Below are 19,443 nucleotides of genomic sequence, written 5' to 3'. Positions count from 1 at the left end.
TGGTAATGACGGAGCATGTGAGTGCATGGTCAGGGAAGGACGCGCCCAAGCTATGTGGACGCGTCAATAATTATGAAAATGCTTGGCAAATGTAATCTTGTGGTAATGGTCGCTGGAGGACGCGCCTGTCTTGATCAGGATGTGCTATAAGTAGTGAAATGTTGTGCATGATGGTTTTTGAGGAGATGGTGTAAGTTTCATGAAGGTAAGGACGCGCCCAATGTGTTAGGACGCGTCTTGTGATTGGTCTATGTGTTCTCAATGGTGACTTCAGGACAAAGCTTGCATGGAGAGGAGTAATGGAGATTGTTTTTACTAACGTATTTGTTGCATGTACTCTTTGAAGAATTCCCTCCTTGAGACGGTCAAGGAGGGGGATGTCCGTGAAAAGTTTGAAGGCATCCAGGGGTATGCCTGATGATTGAAGGCCTCCTCCTGTATTCAACGGGTGTCCTCGTTGGGGATGCGGGGTTAATTTTGGTGTGTGCTTTGGGAACTCTGTTCTTGTATTCAACGGGTGTCCTCGTTGGAGAACTTTGGAGTCATCCTGCACTTTACACCCAAGAGTTTGGGGTCACCTGTTCTGTTATCTGGTGGGTTATCCTCATTCGGGGGACAGGGATGCGTCCGGCACTTGGGGTGAACCATGGCTATACCTGGGTCCGTAAGTCAAGGGAGATAGCGGTAGCGGAGTGTTATCCTTGCGCAGGGAGATGGATTATCCGTGAAGTCCTGCGATTACGGACGAGTCTTGGGCCTTCGCGGTTGGGCTTCATAGTTGGACATTCCTAAAGCTAGCAGAAGACGGACTTTGGATGGGCTTCTACCGGGCCTAGGAATAAGAAGTCTAAGCCCATTAGATTTCTTGTTCTACAAGAACTACGTCAGGCTTGATCCCTATATAAATGGTACGTAGGCACATTGAGAGGGTAAGAAGTTGAGAGCTGATAAGAGAGCCACCACTTACTCTGATCAATCTCAGCCTAAAACAACCACAAACCACCACACACCGCTTAATTTTCCGGCGAAGAACCACCGTCACATATCTTAGTTCCGGCGTGAAACCTCAATCTTTGTTGTTACCAGATTCCTCCGTCAACACTCTGTATATGCAATAAATTTATTTTTGTTCTAAGGGTATTAAACTCTTTTTCAATTAAAAAGTCATGTAAATATAAGCTAAAGAAATCAAGTTTTAATTGAACAAAATTTTAGTAATATAAAAAAAATCTATGTTATATCATTTTGAAAAATTAATGTGGCAAAAATTGATTATTTTTTTTCAGAATGATTAATTTGGTTAATTGTTTTTTTAAAATAATGGTTATTTTTGTAATATTTTAGAATCAGTTGAGTTGAGTAATTACTGAAATTTAACAGAACTTATAAATGAAAAAAGGCAGGGGAAAAACAGAGATATTATTTATGGAGGGGGATTGTAAAGAGTAAGAAACCCAGCCACAAACGAAACTCCTTATCCTCCGTCCACGTTCCCTCCCTCCCTCCAATACTGGCTTACGCCGGTATATGTATCTATAACATAATCTGCTTGTTTACGATGTATCTACATTTCACAAATTAAGCCCTGACTCGTGAGTAGTAAGCGTACATATCTCACCCCCAACTCCAACATGATAATCCCTGAGCTGTAAGCATTACTCTCTCCCTCTCTCTCTCTCTCTCTCTCTCTCTCTCTCTCTCTCTCTCTCTCTCTCTCTCTCTCTCTCTCTCTCTCTCTCTCTCTCTCTCTCCCTCTCTCTCTCTCTCCCTCCCCCGCTCTCTCTCTCTCTCGCTCTCTCCCCCTCCCTCCCTCGCCCCGCCCTCTCTCTCTCTCTCTCCCTCCCTCCCTGTTGTCTTTTCATTCTGTTTTGTTCAATTATATGGTTTCCTAAACTAACTTCCATACTAACTTCTAACTTAATTCAGGCATTTACTTTGAATAAATTTTACGTTAGGCGTCTAATCCCCACAACCCAAGCTCAATCAACAATTCTTATTACTAACTTTCGTCCTTCAATTATATACTTAATAATTATTATCACTGTAATAATAATGTAATATGTGACTTCCTCATTTCCACCACCACTGCCCGAGGACACTAGTACGTTTCTACGAATTTACTTCAACACCTCCCATCTTTTCCATAATGCCTTCATTATCCCTTCCAATGCTATTTTACAATATATATATATTTATTTATTCCTCTCATTTTCTTTTACATGTATTCAGCTACACTAGAATGTTGGCCACTATTTTTGATTGTATTGTCTGTATTAGTAGTTTACCTTATCTGCCTATAACATATGATTTTTTTCAGGGGATTTTCTTTCAAATGTGCACCTATCAGCGGTTTGCCTAATATGTCTCAGCTGCTACAATTTGGTTATGTGGCAGAATACTCAATATGTCAACCAAACACTATCTTGCTTAAATGTCGAATTTCTAATATAAGGAACATGCCTCCCTCATTCACCTCTTTCCTAGGAACACACTCTTGTACACCATTTCCTAAGAGCTTTTGTGTAAGGGATGTATGGTATGCAACACACACTTGTGAGCCACAATTTGGTGGAAAGTCATCACACAGGGAAATGACAAGCCAACAAATCCACTTTAGCTGTTTTGATGAATTTGAATTTGACTTTGAAGATGATCCCGAACTAGTAAGAAGAAGAAAGATTGGATTGGCAAACAAAGGGAAAGTACCGTGGAACAAGGGCAGAAAACATAGTGCAGGTACTATAATAATTGAATTCAATATGTTCTCATCTGAGCCGTCTTCCAGTCTGGGATTATGTTTTCATCTTTTCAATTGCAGAAACTCGTGAGCGCATCAGGCAAAGAACAATAGAAGCCTTAAGAGACCCCAAGGTGAAGTCATGTAAGAATCTGTCAATTTTTTCTGTTGGGGTGTTATGATTCTCTGAATTGTATACTAGACATATTAGTCTCATGCCACATCATGGGAATGAGAATGAGGGTTAATGAGAATAGGAATGAAATGGTAACCCAGCCTGTGACGGGTTTGATTTGTCCACCTAGAGGGAACGAGATTCCTATTCCACACTACTAAATTGCTGATCCAAACACTTCAACTTGGGTTCAAGGTTCCAATTCCCGTTAACCGGGCACATTAACCATGAACTAAACACCCCCTTATTTTAGTTGTCTTATTTTTATTCCGGCTAAGTGGCTATTTCAATTACATTTATTGATTGAGCTTGGTTATCTTTTCAGTCGGGGATTTTATAGAATTTAATTATTGAATCTTATCATGCATACCCCCTATGTTATGTGTTTCTAAACTTACGGGCTTTGTCACTTATTATTATTATTACATGTCCGTATTATATATTTGTGACCTTGCCTTCTATTTCTTTCTTTCTTACTTTTTGTTTCTATCAGGTTAAAAAGAAGATGTCTGAATTTCCGCGAGCTCATAGGTATACTTTGTTGTATTATTTATGATGTTCTATAATCCGTGTTACATGATGACCAATCAACCTTTACATTTACATTGTTTCTGTACAATGCTTGAGGGGCAGGGTAAGAGGAGAGTTGCATACTGAGGGGTGTGGAGGGGTGTGGAGGTAAGGGGGAAGGGTATAGTAAGGCTTTTATATTTTGCTATTTTTTGAAAATAGCTGAGGTATGAATAAAGATGACTATGATGTATTTATTGACTTAAAGATTCCGGGTAGCCATTATTGGTTAACGAAAGCATCGTTTCACTGTGAATACCTTGGTTCCTAAGTCTATCCTCATGAGAAAAATACAAGGACTTCACACAACTAGGAGGAATACTTTTATTAATGTTAGAACTTGAAAAATATAGAGATACTGAAATAACGAGTTAATACCATTTTGGTCGAAATAACGAGTTAACAGTCAAGGTGCAAAATCATACCTATGTGCCCCTAAAGTTCAGTACTTATATATTGTTATGGATAAAAACTTAAGATATATTAATTGCTGTATTTAATACTAAGGATCGGGAGCTCAAGGCCTTTAATGGCTGCTCTCGTGTTTCGTAGCTTAATTCTGCCTTTACGAGATGCCTACATATCTCTGTGAATTAGAGAATCAAGCCAAAAAACGTAGTTCTGATTGGTGGGGGTGAGACTTCTTATATAGATGTTGGGAGTCCTTGAATTGGACTAGGGTTAGGAGACTTGATGGACAAGTCTCTGAATTAGAATGGACTTTGGAGTCCTAGGAAGTAGGAAACTGATTCCTTATCCTATTAGGTCCCTTGGGGGCTAATTTACAAAGATTTATATCCTCATTGGGACTTATCTTGACAGCTGTTTTATCCCTTATTAATTAATCACGAAATTAATTAATATTCAGGATTTTGGACCCTCTCTAACTGGGCTTCGTCATTGGATCGTATCTGATTTAATTAATTTTAACACCAATTATACTCCTGGGCTATTTTTGGGCCCCTAACAAGGGCTTGGGCCTCTTCTAATGGGCTTAACAACCAGCCCAATTTCAATACAATTAATGCGATATCAATTACGCAATCAGGGTTTATTTTATTCCCTATCATTTGCCCCCCAACTTCTGGGAAATCATAGAAGATCTCGCAGAAGTTAAGTTCATTCGTTCCCTTACAGGGTATCGTTTTGACGTAAAGTGTGGAGCGACCTACACATCTACAACGATTTGCCTTGAACATAGCTTCAGGGTTTATTTTATTCCCTATTATTTTCTTACCTTTTTCCCTAATTTTAGGAATTTTCTGGTATTTTTCAGGAATTTTCTTTTCCAATTTTCAGCCCTTTTTCGACCAGAATCCTAGTTGAAAATTCGACCAGGATCCTAGTCGAATTTTGGGCCAGTTTCCGAATCCTGGTCGAAGGATTTCGACTAGGATCCACGACCAGGACTTTGACCTGGATCCTAGTCGAACCAACGGCCTGGATTTTGGTCGAAATCTTTGTTCTTTTTTGATTTCTGTTCGTAATGTTTCGACTAGGAATCACGACCAGGATTTCGACCTGGATCTTAGTCGAATATATGACCTATATTTTGGTCAAAATTTTGGCCACCTTTTGAATCCCGTTCGATATATTTCGACTAGGATTCACGACCTCAACCTCGATCTCGATCCTGGTCTATTTGATGGTTGTGTTTCTGGCTCCTGTTCGAAGGTTTTCGAACAGAATTCACGACCTCAACCTCGATCTCGATCCTGGTCTATTTGATGGTTGTTTTTCTTACTCCTGTTCGAAGGTTTTCGAACAGAATTCACGACCTGAACCTCGATCTCGATCCTGGTCTATTTGATGGTTGTTTTTCTGGCTCCTGTTCGAAGGTTTTTGAACAGAATTCACGACCTCAACCTCAATCTCGATCCTGGTCTATTTGATGGTTTTTTTTTGTTGGGCTTTTTTTTAATTCAACTTGGAGTTGGACTTTTTTATTTTGGGCCTCTATTTTTCCAAATCCTAATTGGATTTGGCCTTTGATTTGGGCCTGTATTCTTCTAAATCCTAATTGGATTTGGGCTTTGATTTGGGCCTCTATTTTTCTAAATCCTAATTGGATTTGGGCCTCGACTTGGGCCTCTATTTATACATTTCCTTTAGAATTATTTAAAATGCCCGGAAATATTCTGGAATATTCTAGATTCTGGGCTTTTTTCTTTTGGGCTTCCAACTTTCTGGGCTTTTTGTCCATTCATCTTCGTTTCCTTCCTTATATAAAGGAGTGAGTAGAGTCAATCACTTCTCACTTTCTCATTTCTGAATTCTCTTTCTCTCTTCTTCTCTTAAAGATCTCGGAGAAATAACTGTAGGTCGGAGTTTTTGAGCCCCAAAGCCTTCGCTTTTAGCAACCCGGTCCCTTTTTTGCAGCATTACTTCAGGTAAATACCCTCCCCTCTTCTTTTCTTTTGCTCGTTTTTGCATAGTTTGTGTTTAAAATTGTCTTCTTTTACGCCCTTTTTCAGATGGCTGATAAGAGAATGACCCGTTTGGCCAAGATGAACGTGGCCAAAAAGTCTAATGAGTTCCCCATTTGATCAAGGTATACTTCCTTGATTGATATGATCAACACTCGAGGGGATGAGTACCCGTCTGACGCGCATCTGGACGCGCATGATCACATCAGTATCTTCAGGGATGCAATGGAGTTGGATAAGTTGAAAACTTATTTCAAGATCAAGGAACCCTTCAAGCTGGTTCTTGCGGGGCCGGCCGACAGGGCATGCCAGTGGAAGAAAGACGCTCTATGCGTCTATAGGGAGACTTTAGGGGCATGTATTAGACTCCCCTTTCATCCATTTATCCCTATTTTGCTAGCTGATGTGGGCATTAGCCCTTGCCAAATTCCTCCAAACTCTTGGAGGTTGATTCTTTGCTACTTGTCGCAATGTGCCAAGCACGACGTCCCTCCTTCTGTCGCCGTGTTCAGAAAGATATTTCAGTTCAAGAACAGCCCTGACAAGAATCCGGGGTGGGTTTCTTTGAACCAACGCCTCACTGTTCCTCACATAGTGAACGAGAAGTCCATCCCTGACAATAACTTGGGGTGGAAGGAGTTTCTTTACGTCCTCTGGGAAGGTGGCGACTGGGGGACTCTCTTTCGCTCGTCTTTTGGGCAAGCTGTGGGAGGGAGCCCGAATGACATAGTTTTGACCGAGGAGGAGACTAAGGCCTTCAACCTCCTTACTCAAGATAATTGGACTTCCCACTCTTGAGATCTTATCAGGGAGACAGTTCTTTTGGAACGTGGCCTTTAACCCGTTCCTAAAAAAGGTATGTTTTCTTCCTTTTCTAGTTATCTTCGTTTCTCCCACTTTTTACTTTACTAATTTCTCAATCCACTTCACTTATTCGTTACAGTTGCTGAGAAAATTGAAGAGGCTACCAAGCCTAAAGACCTGGAAACGATCAGGATGAAACGCGTCGTGAAGGTCTTCAAGGACTCGCGCTTTGGGGATCGCTTCCCAGAGTTCCTTCTCCAGGCGAAGGAAGGAGACGAGGAAGACCCCAACCAACCTTTGCGTACAAAACAGAAACCAGGGGCTTTCTTCCAACCTGCCTGGGGAATCCGGGGAAAGGATTCGATTGTTGGCAACACAACACTTGCCAAGGAATGGTCGATCTATGCATTCTATTTCCCCTGTAGACTATCATGACCTTGTCCTTCAACAGGACTTGGAGCACGATGCCCTCCTTCATCCAGTCAGCTATAAGGAAGGCTGGGACGCTGCTGTTGAGGTTATCCAGGACGAGTTTCCTGAGGTTCCTGAACAATCTTCCTTCCCTTGCCTTGTGCACGTCCCAGCGCTAGGAGGCGTTTCAGATAAGCTCGCTGATCTTATTAAGGAGGGCACTTCAGCGTCCCCGATCAGAGCGCCATCAGGAAGCCAGGGCCAAAAAAGGAGGGAGCCTGAATCCAGCTCTGAAGAGGAGGAATCTTCTTCTGAGAAAGAGGCCGAGCCCCTTATTAAGAAGGCGAGGTTGGAAGAGCCTCCAAAACCAGCGTCCCCTAAGGCATCGAAGGCGTCCGAGGGTAGTTCTGAGGAGACCTCGATGGAGACTTCTGAAGAAACTTCCGAGGGGCCAACTCAGGAGACGTCCGAGGAGACTTCAGATAACTTCCTTTGTGCCGTGGCCATGGGGAAAGGCCCAAGTATATCCATTCTCCACATAGCAAAGGGGATGGGTGAGTTGATGGAGGTCAGCATCTCGGGGGTTGTCTAACGACAGGTGCATGCTTCTGACAGCGGTCACACTTCTTCACATACTCTTTGGCATCAACCATCATTTCTGGCCAATAGAAGCCTAAACGGGTTATCTTATGAGCTAGTGCTCTGCCCCCCAAGTGTTGGCCACATATACCTTCATGCACTTCTTCAAGAGCCAAGCGTGCCTCATCGGGCCTGAGACATCTTAAGTAAGGAACAGCATAAGATCTTTTATACAAAATCCCATCTATCAAGGAGTATCTTAGTGCTCGAACAACCAACTTCCGTGCTTCAGTAGCATCATTTGGCAACCAACCGGTTTGAATATGGGTCTTAATGGGATCTATCCATCAATGCTCCGTGTCTTCAGAACGCGGAAGTATACACTTCCTGAACTTTCCTCTCTCAGATGAAGCAAACTTTGATAATGCTTCCGCCTTAGCATTTTCCTTCCTTGGAATGTGCTCATCATGACATTCATCGAATTGGGTCATCACAGCCCTTACTAGGCGGACATACTTAGCCATCGTACCATCTCTTGCCTCAAACTCTCCTTCACCTGGGATATGACCAGCTTCGAGTCTCCACAGACCTTTAAGTTCTTAACTCTAAGTGTCCCTGCTAAGCCAAGTCCAGCTATCAGAGCTTCATATTCTGCCTCATTGTTTGTGGTTGGAAAGTCTAACTTCATAGCATATTCAATTAAGAACCCACCGGGGCTTTGCAAAACCAAACCTGCTCCACCTGAATTTGTTTTTGATGCTCCATCAAAATAGAGAACCCAATATTCCTTCTCCTTGTCATCCTTTTCTTTGTCCCCCTTATCAACTTCCTTGACTTGAGGTATGGTATCTTCCTGCCCCCCGACTTCTTGGTTAGGTATGGTACATTCCACCACGAAGTCAGCCAATGCCTGGGCTTTTATTGCCGTTCGTGACTTATACTTGATGTCGAATTCTCCCAGCTCTATTGCCCACTTGATCAACCTCCCACTAGCCTGGGGACTATAAATGATATTTCTCAGGGGCTGATTTGTTAGCACCTCAATTTGATGAGCCTCAAAGTAAGGACGTAACTTTCTTGAAGCCATTACCAAGGCTAAAGCAAACTCCTCAATAGTTGAATAATTCAACTCGGCTCCATGCAGAATTTTACTGACATAGTACACGGGTTTCTGGATTTTCAGTTCCTCCTTAACCAATACAGCGCTCAAGGCACTCTCTGAAACGACCAAGTACAAGTATAAAACTTCATTCAAAGCTAGCTTGGCCAACAACGGGGCCTGGGTCATATATTTCTTTAATTCCTCGAACGCATTCTGGCTTTCCTCACTCCATACAAAATTCTTAACCTTCTTTAAAGACTTGAAGAACGACAAACACTTGTCTCCGGACTTTGAGATGAATCGTCCCAATGCAGCAACCCTTCTAGTGAGCTTTTGAACATCTTTGATAGTTTTTCGGGGGCTCCATGTCCAGGACTGCCTTTTTTTATCGGGATTGGCCTCGATTCCTCTCTTGGAGACCATCAATCCCAAAAACTTTCCAAATCCTACTCCGAAAGCACACTTTGTAGGATTTAACATCATCTTGTGGTACCTCAGGACCTCGAAAGCTTCCCTCAAATGAGTTATATGGTCAGTCTTTACTAGACTCTTGACTAACATGTGTTCAACATAAACTTCCATGGTTTTGCCAATAAGATCCTTAAAAATTTTATTTACCAACCTTTGATAGGTGGCTCCTGCATTCTTGAGACCAAATGCCATAACAAGATAACAATAAACACCAAAGTCAGTGATGAATGATACCTTTGGGATGTCGTCCTTGTGCATCTTGATCTGATTGTATCCACTAAATCCATCCATGAAGCTCAGCATCTCATGCCCAGCAATGACATCTATCAAAGTATCTATCCTTGGCAATGGGAAACAGTCCTTAGGACATGCGTCATTCAGATCAGTGAAGTCCACAGACATCCTCCATTTTCCATTGGCATTCACCATTACAGGGTTTGCTAACCATTCTAGAAATTGTATCTCCTTAATGAAACCAGCCTCTAAGAGCTTGTCTACTTCCTGTTTTATAGTTTCTTGCCTCTCTGGAGCAAAACTTCTTTTCTTTTGCTTCACCGTCTTCCGACTCAGATCCACATTCAGCTTGTGAGTAATCAGTTCCGGGTCTATTCCCGGCATATCAGCTGCCGACCATGCAAACACATCACTATTTTCTTTAAAAAATTTCACCAACTACCCTCTAAGGGGCTCCTCTAGTGTGGCTCCAACGAAAGTCACTTTCTCAGGATTCTCAGGAGCTACCCTCTTTTCTCATCATTTTCTCGGATATCCAGATCTTCAATAGGCAAAACTTGCCCCCCGACTCCATCTGCCCTTAGTGAGGCCACATAACAACTTCTAGTCATTTTTTGATCTCCTCTCTCTTCTTCAATCCCATTCCGGGTGAAAAACTTCATTACTGAATGGTAGGAAGAAGAGACTGCTTTGAAGGCATGTATCCCTGTTCTCCCCATGATAGCATTATAAGTTGAACTAGCCTTCACCACCACAAAGTCCAACATCTGTGTTGCTTGCCTTGGTTCCTGTCCTATGGTCGTTGGCAACTTGATTATCCCTTCCACGGGGCACTCCACTCCCGCAAATCCATATATCGGCATATCGGTCGGGGTTAGTTGAGAATCATTATAACTCATCCTTAAAAAGGTGTCATGGAGCAAGATATCCAGTGAAGCACCATTATCCACAAGGATCCTCTTAACCGGGCTGTTTCCTATTATCGGTGTTATGACCAGCGGGTCATCATGGGAAATTTCACACCCTCCAGGTCAGAATCATCAAAAGCCATTGTCATTCCTGTCCTGGCCCTTTTCGGGGCTTCCCCAACAATATGCATAACTTCTCTAGTATATGCTTTCCTGGAGTTCTTGGATAATCCAACAACAGTTGATCCTCCAAAAATTGTGTTTATCACAGGCCCTCGGGGTCGCGGTCCTCCAAAGATTGCATTTATAACCGGTCCCCTAGGCTGGGGATTCCGCCCCTGATCGTCTTGGTCCCTCCTACGATCTTCAAAGTTCTTTGTCCCATTGTTATTCCTACCTCTTCCTTTTCCAGTATACTTGTTCAATCTTCCTTTCCGAATGAGGAATTGTATTTCATCTTTCAGTTGCCAGCACTCATCGGTGTCATGACCAACATCTTTGTGAAATCTACAGTATTTGCTCTTGTCTAGGATCTGCCTTCAAGGGTTTAGGCCAACGAATATCTTGATCTTTCTCGATTTCCATCAAGATCTGGCTTCTAAGAGCATTCAGCTTAGCGTATTCAGCGAACTTTTGCCCAGACCCTCCCTTCTTAGGGGTTGAATCAGAGTTTTGCTCAGTTCTAGGATACTTATCCTTAGCGATATATTCCAGATCAGTTTTCCGCTTCTTGCATCCAGCGGGCTCGTTGCTCACTACAGTCTTCCTCATGCTCTCTTCCACCTTGATGTACTTCCCGACCCTATCTTGGAGTTGCAACATGCTTTCAGGGGGGCGCTTGGCCAAGGACATCTTAAAGAACTCATCCCTAGTTCCCTGTTGCAGTGCTATCATGGCTACCTTGTGATCAAGGTCCGGGACTTTTAAAGCTTCCTTCGTGAAACGATTCAGGTAGTCTCTTAAGGATTCCTTTGCTCCCTGCACAATGCTCATGAGTGATGCTGAACTTTTCCCATGAACTATCCCGCTGATGAACTGCTTAATAAAAGTCTGACTTAATTTTCTGAAGGACCCAATAGAGTTCGGGGGCAAACGACTATGCCATCTTTGAGCCATACCCGACAGGGTTTGAGGAAAGGCCTGACACTTAATAGCGTCATTCACGGGCTGCAACAACAGTGCATTGGAGAATGTTCTGACATGATTAGCGGGATCTCCCGTGCCATCATAAGCTTTGATTGTGGGCGTCTTGAACTTTCTTGAGATATGGGCATTCATTATCTCTTCAGTGAATGGTGGAGTAGGATCATCAGGATCTCCAAGGGGAAGAAGATTGCTTGGAACAGCTCTCGGGACTACAACCTTTCTTTGTGACGGACCATCCAGGTCTATGATTGGAGGAGGATTTCTCCCCCTAGGTGGTAATGGGAGTCTGAGAGCCTGGTGTCGCGCTTCAGCCTTTGAATCTCAGCCTCGTGGGCCTTGATTCTCCTGCACCTCTTGAGGATTCACCCCTCGGGTACTCCTAGGACGTTGGTTGCCATCAGCCATCGGTTCTTTGCCAGCACGCCTCCTTGGGGCCACTTCATCATCCGAAGATTTGGAATCTCTCTCAGTATAAGGACCCGGAAATTCCTGATCCTCCGGGATAGGAGCCAAACCTTGAATGTAGGGGGGTGTTTGCCTTCGTGCTTCACTCCGTCCAGCATGTCCACTTCCTCCAACCTCGGGGTAAAGGGGCATCCCATAAGGGGTTTAGTAGTCACAATAGTTGAATACTCATACCCAACGGGTCGAGAATTCACAGGTGTGTGTAGCTGCTGAAGTTGGGGATTCGTCCCTTGAGTAGCCGAGGGAATCGTCCCTTGTGGCTGAGGTTCAGTTGCCCCTACCTGGGCTTCTCCTTGGGTGGCATCATAAGTTGAATGTGGAGGTACCTCCACGGTTGACGAAATCGTTTGGGTTGTCCCCGCGGGTGTTCCTCCTACAAGGGCGCTGCTTGTCCTCCGTGTTCTCGCCATGGTTGTTGTGCTCTTTCCACAGACGGCGCCAAATGTTATGGATAAAAACTTAAGATATATTAATTGCTGTATTTAATACTAAGGATCGGGAGCTCATGGCCTTTAATGACTGCTCTCGTGTTTCGTAGCTTAATTCTGCCTTTACGAGATGCCTACGTATCTCTGTGAATTAGAGAATCAAGCCAAAAAACGTAGTTCTGATTGGTGGGGTGAGACCCATTATATAGATGTTGGGAGTCCTTGAATTGGACTAGGGTTAGGAGACTTTGTGGACAAGTCTTTGAATTAGAATGGACTTTGGAGTCCTAGGAAGTAGGAAACTGATTCCTTATCCTATTAGGTCCCTTGGGGGCTAATCTACAAGGATTTTATATCCTCATTGGGACTTATCTTGATAGTTGTTTTATCCCTAATTAATTAATTAATATTCAGGATTTTGGGCCCTCTCTAACTGGGCTTCGTCATTGGATCGTATCTGATTTAATTAATTTTAACACCAATTATACTCCTGGCCTATTTTTGGGCCCCTAACAAGGGCTTGGGACTCTTCTAATGGGCTTAACAACCAACCCAATTTCAATATAATTAATGCGATATCAATTACGCAATCAGGGTTTATTTTATTCCCTATCTTATACCTAACCCTTTTATTTTTCAATATTATTCTTCCTATTTTACACTTGTCATGTCCCATACCAACACCCATGTTATTCAACTTGACTTGTTTAATTTATTTTATTTCTTCTCGGTCTTTGGGTGTAAATAGGTATAGGCAGATCCATGTACTAGAAGGGGAGAGGATCCACTACCCTGTTTTTTCAATCAAACCATGAGATAATAAAAATTTAGTCGGAAATGTAACCGACTTTATGAATATAGTCTGTAAATATATTATTTTAATTTTTACTTCATTTTTTTTGTACCTAAATCAAGTCAAAATAATTAAAAGTTATGAAATAAATATGGTCAATATTATTCGAGTTTTGCGGTATGTGTAACACATGCTAGTTAATTGCAGTGTGAAGTTAATCTATAATCACAATGAATTCATGGCAAGTTGCCCTGAATGTCGAGATCAAAATGCAAAGGAAGTCTTGCAAGTTAATGTCTTTTTCTTTTGCAGTAACCAAACAAAGGCTAGAATACGCTCATCCCTTAGACGGCTTTGGGACGAGCGGTTAAAGGAGAGAAGGGCTGGGGAAAAATTGTTTATATCATGGGCTTCCAGTATTGCAGAAGCTGCTAAGATAGGTGGAAGTGATGAAGAAGAACTTGACTGGAACAGCTATGAGAAGATAAAAAGTGAGATAGAATTTGAACAGCGTCAGTGGGCAGCAGACAAGGTAAGTGCAAAGGAAATGGTACGCATACGCAGTCAGAGAAAAGCACAATCGCAAGCAGAGAAGCTGATGAGGCTTGCTGAAAAGAGAGAAGTACAAGAGAAGGCAAAATTTAAGGGAGAAAGAAAGAGAACCACGCACAAGAAGTCAAAAGAAGAGATAGAGGAGTTGGTTGTTGCTCAAGAACTAAGACTAAAGGAAAGATTAACAAAGGTTAAAATAAAAAAATCCATCAGAACAAATAATTTTTTCCTCTCATAATTTTATCGCAAATTTAATCGATTGTGGTGTCATGTCTACAAAATCAGGGAATGTTAATTTGATTGCTGGATAGTTGGATTCAATGGAATCTTCAGTTACATATCGACGCATAAAACTGTCAAGTTTTTAATTTTTTTCTAAGAAAATGTATGGCTGAAATCTGCCTTGGCTGTTTTTATATCAATGTGTTAAATGCTGAACAGTAAATTAGATGTTATTGATTTTGAGAATTTTTAATTTGTGCCTTCTTAATTAACTACGTTTTCACCGAAAAAATCATATATCCTTCAAAAAATTGGTAACAAAAAACATGCATATTGACTTTAAAGCATTGTACACAGATGAGCGTTTATTTTGTACTCACCTAGTTAGCAGCCTACTTTTCTTATATTTTACCTCTTGCCTGTCTATAGATGCACAGGAGAAAATCCACAACCGGTCAATTTACCAGTCAGGATCACCGGTCTTGGGAAAGAATTGATTTGGAGTCAATTAAGAGAGATCAAATACACAAGGAAGCTTCACTTGCAGACCAGATCCGAGCTGTGAAGAACAGAAGAACTCTGACAAATTCATCTTCAATTTATTCATCTAGTGAGAGATCAGTAGATTGAGCTTGATCCTTAAGCTCTGCTGCAACCCGATACAATTGCTGAACGAGGGGTAAGCTGATCATTCTTTTCATCGGGCTTGTATTGGTTAACTTATTTTTTATAGGTGTTTAGATGAACAAACATTAGTTAGAATTAAATTAACTATCGTGTTTTGATAAATAAACATCAGTTATAATGGAATTGGAGTATCTCAAATTCAAAACTACATAGTAACAGAAAAGTTGTATAGTAAATACTGGATCCTCTTTATAAGACTTCTACTATCATCTATACTTATATTATAATTCAATTTCTATTATATATTCTCTTCAATTGTTGCAGTCACTATACTGAAAACTCCTATTCATTTTAGCTGTTCAAGTTTAATATAGACTACATGCAGTGGAGAAACATTTCATTAGGCAAGAACTTCATATTTCTGACCAAGTTTTAAGAACTAAAATAAAAATATTCACATTGTCACCTCAACTAAAATAAATAATTCTATTCATATATTGTCCAAATGTTTTCTATTTTATGCTGCGACTTTGGTGCTGGAATCGTGTATTGAAATCCTGTTGATCCTAATGAGGCATTTGTAGATCAAGTGTAATATGATTTGGGCTAAATTTTTTATTACAATTTCGGCAAGCCTAATCAGGAAACTACCTGGAGCTCTTAGATGTAAATTATGGTTTTTTTGATTTTTCATTGGAGCCCCCGTGAAGGACTTCTTGGCTGACCCTTGGGGGAACTTATTGGCCAATTAAGTTTCTCAAAAAAATAAGGATAATCCTTGTATATGTTTGTCTGAAGGAGCTTTAATATTTAGTGGTTAGGCTCCCATGGTCACACTAGCATAGTAGCATATCCTTACATCTGAGGTATGGGAAACAACTGTGCGTCATATGATAGCTTTAGTTTCCGTCCCCAACTTTTATCTCCTATACTCAAAACGAAAACCTTTAGTTCAGTTGGTAGCTTTTAAAGAATATTGAAAAAATGGACAGATTTTTTCTTTAAAGTAAAATGATCTGCGCAGTAGTACTTTAATTTACACCTTTACGGCTAGGTTACACAATTGCTTTTGCTTGCTTTGTTTGCCTGTGTTATATTTTATGACATCCATTTTATCCTCCGACTTCCTATTAAAATTATCTAGAATTCTCAGATTTGTTTTTTAAAAAACTTGTGCAGGTGGTTTTTAATTTCAATACTTCAGCATAAGCATCATAAGAGGCCACTTTCTACCCACTGGAATAGTAAATAAGGTAACAATGCTAACAAGTTATTTTGTCACGCAATGCAGGACAAAATAATACTGCAAGGAAATGCATTTTACTTCCTTGTTCATGCTAGTCTTTTGAATGCAAATAGCTACTCTTCAAGGCAGGAACCACAACTGATGACATACCAATTTACTAACTGATGATCTTATATGATCTCTTACGGCATCTGATTATTTTTGGAGCTGTAAAATCATTAATGAGTTTCACGTGCAAATTTTATGAATCTTATGAATCTAAATAGGTATTTCTGACTATATATGATCATTCTGTTGGAGTAATTGCTCAAATGTATTTAATGAGCTTTGCTTAGAAATTATAACACTGCAGCTTCCCTATCTCTGATTTAGACTATAATATATACAGGATACAGCTGCCATTTAAAATCCACAGTGAAAACTGAAACCAAGTATGCAACAATACTACGGGGAAAAAAAAATTTGGTCTCAAGAAATTATCAACTTAAATTTATTTTGTACACTCATAATTTTTAGTAAGTGCTCAATATGTTCAGGTCAGGAAGAACGTCTCAACCATATTTAATGATTGGTTAAAATAATATAAGATAAATTTGTTGGCTATATTATAAGGGATGAACAACTGTTTTGTAATAATATTTTATTATTATTAATAAAAATATCATGTAATCACAATAAGTGTTACATAATAATTAGTAATTGTAATTTTTTGCAAAAGTTTATATGTCTACACCTTTATTTATAAATGCGCATCCTTTTATAAAAGTAAGGCCAAATTATTTTTATCGTACTTGAAGATACTTTGGATTCCCCTGCTCACTAAATCTCTATTTGACCGTTATTAAAGATGGTTGTACCGTTTGAAAAAGTATCGATAAAATAAGTGTTATAAAAATTAGACTTAATTGCAGTAAGATGGACTGAATTATAATTTTTTTGCATAAAAATGTCACACTTATAATAATAGGCGTCTATATGATCCAAATTTAATTTTTTTAAGCATCCAATTGCATTCTATTATTTAACTCAAACTGACGTTACTTTTTTTGGAATATAATTGAAAATTAGTAATTCTAACCATTAACCTAATACAATCTCATGACATATATTATATTCTTTTGTAGTCTCCTTGATCTTTCTTAAAGAATTAGGAAGGTCAACATAAACAATTATACTCTTTTTAAGAACATGGATTTCACAATCTTTCACTACTTTTTCCTTGTGTTACTATACATCCAGCAATCTGACCAGTGTCACTAACTAAATACAACTCGTACTTTTACTGGATCAATCGGTACCTATCCTGTCAAGGTTCAACAATTAGCTTAGAATGTAGAGTACAAAAATTCAAGTACTCAACATACAGTAACAACGGGAAATCATTTACAATTTTTAATACATATAAACTATATATAAGATTTCATATCTAGTAACAATACATCTCAATTAGATTATTATTAGCACCGAGCTAGTCCTCTTATCTCATTGTTACTAAGAGCAACTCCAACCAGCCAAATAGTAGTGATTTAGCTATCCAGCAAAAAACAAGTCCCTCCAATGCAAGACTCCTCTTAGCTATAATTTTAGCTATCGTCTTTTGGTCCTTCAAATCCGTTGATTCTCAGCCCATCCTCTAAATCCAGTCCACCTCATCTCCTGCTCAAAACCATCTCCCCCCTTTCTTTTTTTTGCCTTCTTTTTTTCTTTGAATATTTGTTAAAATTAAAATTATTTTAATAATTTTAATAAACTACAAAATGAAAATTTTATAAAAGCAAATAAATTCATATCACTACCTCGAATTAAATTTAAATATAATATAAAATATATATTTTAATATTTTCATGTCACTGCCTCGAATTGAATTTAAATATAATATAAAATATATTTTTTAATATTTAACTAATAATTAATATCATCAAATACATATTTAAAATATGATGATTAAAATAACTATTCATTATTATAACTCATTATTTCAGTTACAAGTTTGATTTTGTGTATAAGTTACAAGTTTGATTTTGTGTATAATTAGTTACACAATCCTATTTTTCAATGTATTAGTAGATTGAAAGTAGATTAAATATTTAACTCATATCACCACCATGAATTTTCCAAAATGCTCTACAAGATCATTTTGCAATTAAACATGAGCTTGTTTAGAGGTGTGAATGAATTTGAGTTTGTCGTTGGTTTGTACTTTTTTTAGTTTTGAATTATGATATTTATAACCATAAAAATATGACTGTTGTAATGCAGCTCTTGGAATAAAACCGTTGTAATATGACCGTTGAAATATAACCGTTTGAATTTGAAAATAATATTGAAATACTGTTTTTGAAGTATAGCTAACCATTATACCAAACACCATTGGAGCACAACACTTTACAGGTTCAATAAATTTTAACTAACCATTATTTTACAATATTTTAGCTAACTATTATAGATACCCCCTTGGAGATGCTCTAAGTGCCTAAATGCCCCTCTCACAATAACCTCTTCCACACGTGAACGATTAATGTGGCGCCCCAAAATCCGGGGTCAAGGATCTAGGAGGCCACGCCATCTTGAATACTATATACCACATACCTCGCATCACAATAAATAAATACTCACACTTTTACGACCCCACACTTATCACACACACACACTTATAGGTTATTGTCCTGGAAACGAACCATTCATTACTAGAGTAGATCAATCCACAAAGTGATAATCATTACAACCCAAAAGTAATTAAGTCTTACCGGGGAAATAACCTTTAAGTAAGGCTAGTCCGTCGGCCAAATATTTGTTTCTTATTCATTATCTTACATAGTCATACTTGTAAATAAGCCGGACTAAAAACAACTAAAAACCAATCCAGCTTATTCGGTCTACCTGGTGGTACAACACCAAACATCCTACAGAATAGCTGGCCGTTTCCTACCCGTTTCTTGGCTGTGAGTCTCATGATAGGCATCTTGATTCACTGTTGTGTTGTGTCAATTTAAGAAAACAAGTGTGAGCTATAATGCCCATCATAATAATGTACAGTATGAAAGACTGTATGATAAAGTCAAGTAAAAATGTCATATATGATAATTACGTTTTATTCAAAAATAGTTTTCTTTGGTGATACACACCTTCCTTTGAAAATAATTCTTTAATGAATTTATTATCCTGCGAATACCTTAATGGTAAACCCAGCACCTAGGCTTGGGTTACGGTATTGCATCACAATTCCAACTGGAAGAATTTAGGACATTCACTATAGCCCCCGAGATACGATGATCAGTCGTATAACGGTAACAGTAACCTTTTCTACTTGTAGAGGGACGACTTCCTAACATCCTGGTTGTCACCCAAGCCGCATTCGGGCTTTATATGCTTCCCCATTCCACCCGGGTATATTTTGCATACTTCGTATGTCCTTCAGTACACATGGTACCTTTTCATACGAAAAATAAATATGGTAATCTCCCCAGTCCACGAAGTACTGGATCTCTACCCCTCCTTGTCCTTTTAAGAATCCTATCATATACTTGGAATCATCGAACTAGATCGA

General features: G+C 39.6%; 1 protein-coding gene across 1 annotated transcript; it reads left to right on the top strand.

Annotated features, from left to right (window-relative positions):
- Positions 1 to 1,428: 1,428 nt before the first annotated feature.
- LOC141707932 (uncharacterized) lies at positions 1,429 to 16,195 on the top strand. Its single transcript, XM_074511383.1, has 7 exons — positions 1,429 to 1,648; positions 2,318 to 2,736; positions 2,819 to 2,871; positions 3,406 to 3,443; positions 13,562 to 13,991; positions 14,453 to 14,702; positions 15,830 to 16,195. Exons 1-6 carry the CDS (start codon positions 1,632 to 1,634, stop codon positions 14,651 to 14,653), a joined length of 1,158 nt encoding a protein of 385 aa, XP_074367484.1. The 5' UTR covers positions 1,429 to 1,631; the 3' UTR covers positions 14,654 to 14,702; positions 15,830 to 16,195.
- Positions 16,196 to 19,443: the final 3,248 nt, after the last annotated feature.

This window comes from Apium graveolens, chromosome 2, assembly GCF_009905375.1.
Source record: "Apium graveolens cultivar Ventura chromosome 2, ASM990537v1, whole genome shotgun sequence".
In the NCBI taxonomy this organism is placed as follows: Eukaryota; Viridiplantae; Streptophyta; class Magnoliopsida; order Apiales; family Apiaceae; genus Apium; species Apium graveolens.
Note: the sequence above shows the minus strand (reverse complement) of the source record. Positions and strands in the feature narration are given on the sequence as shown.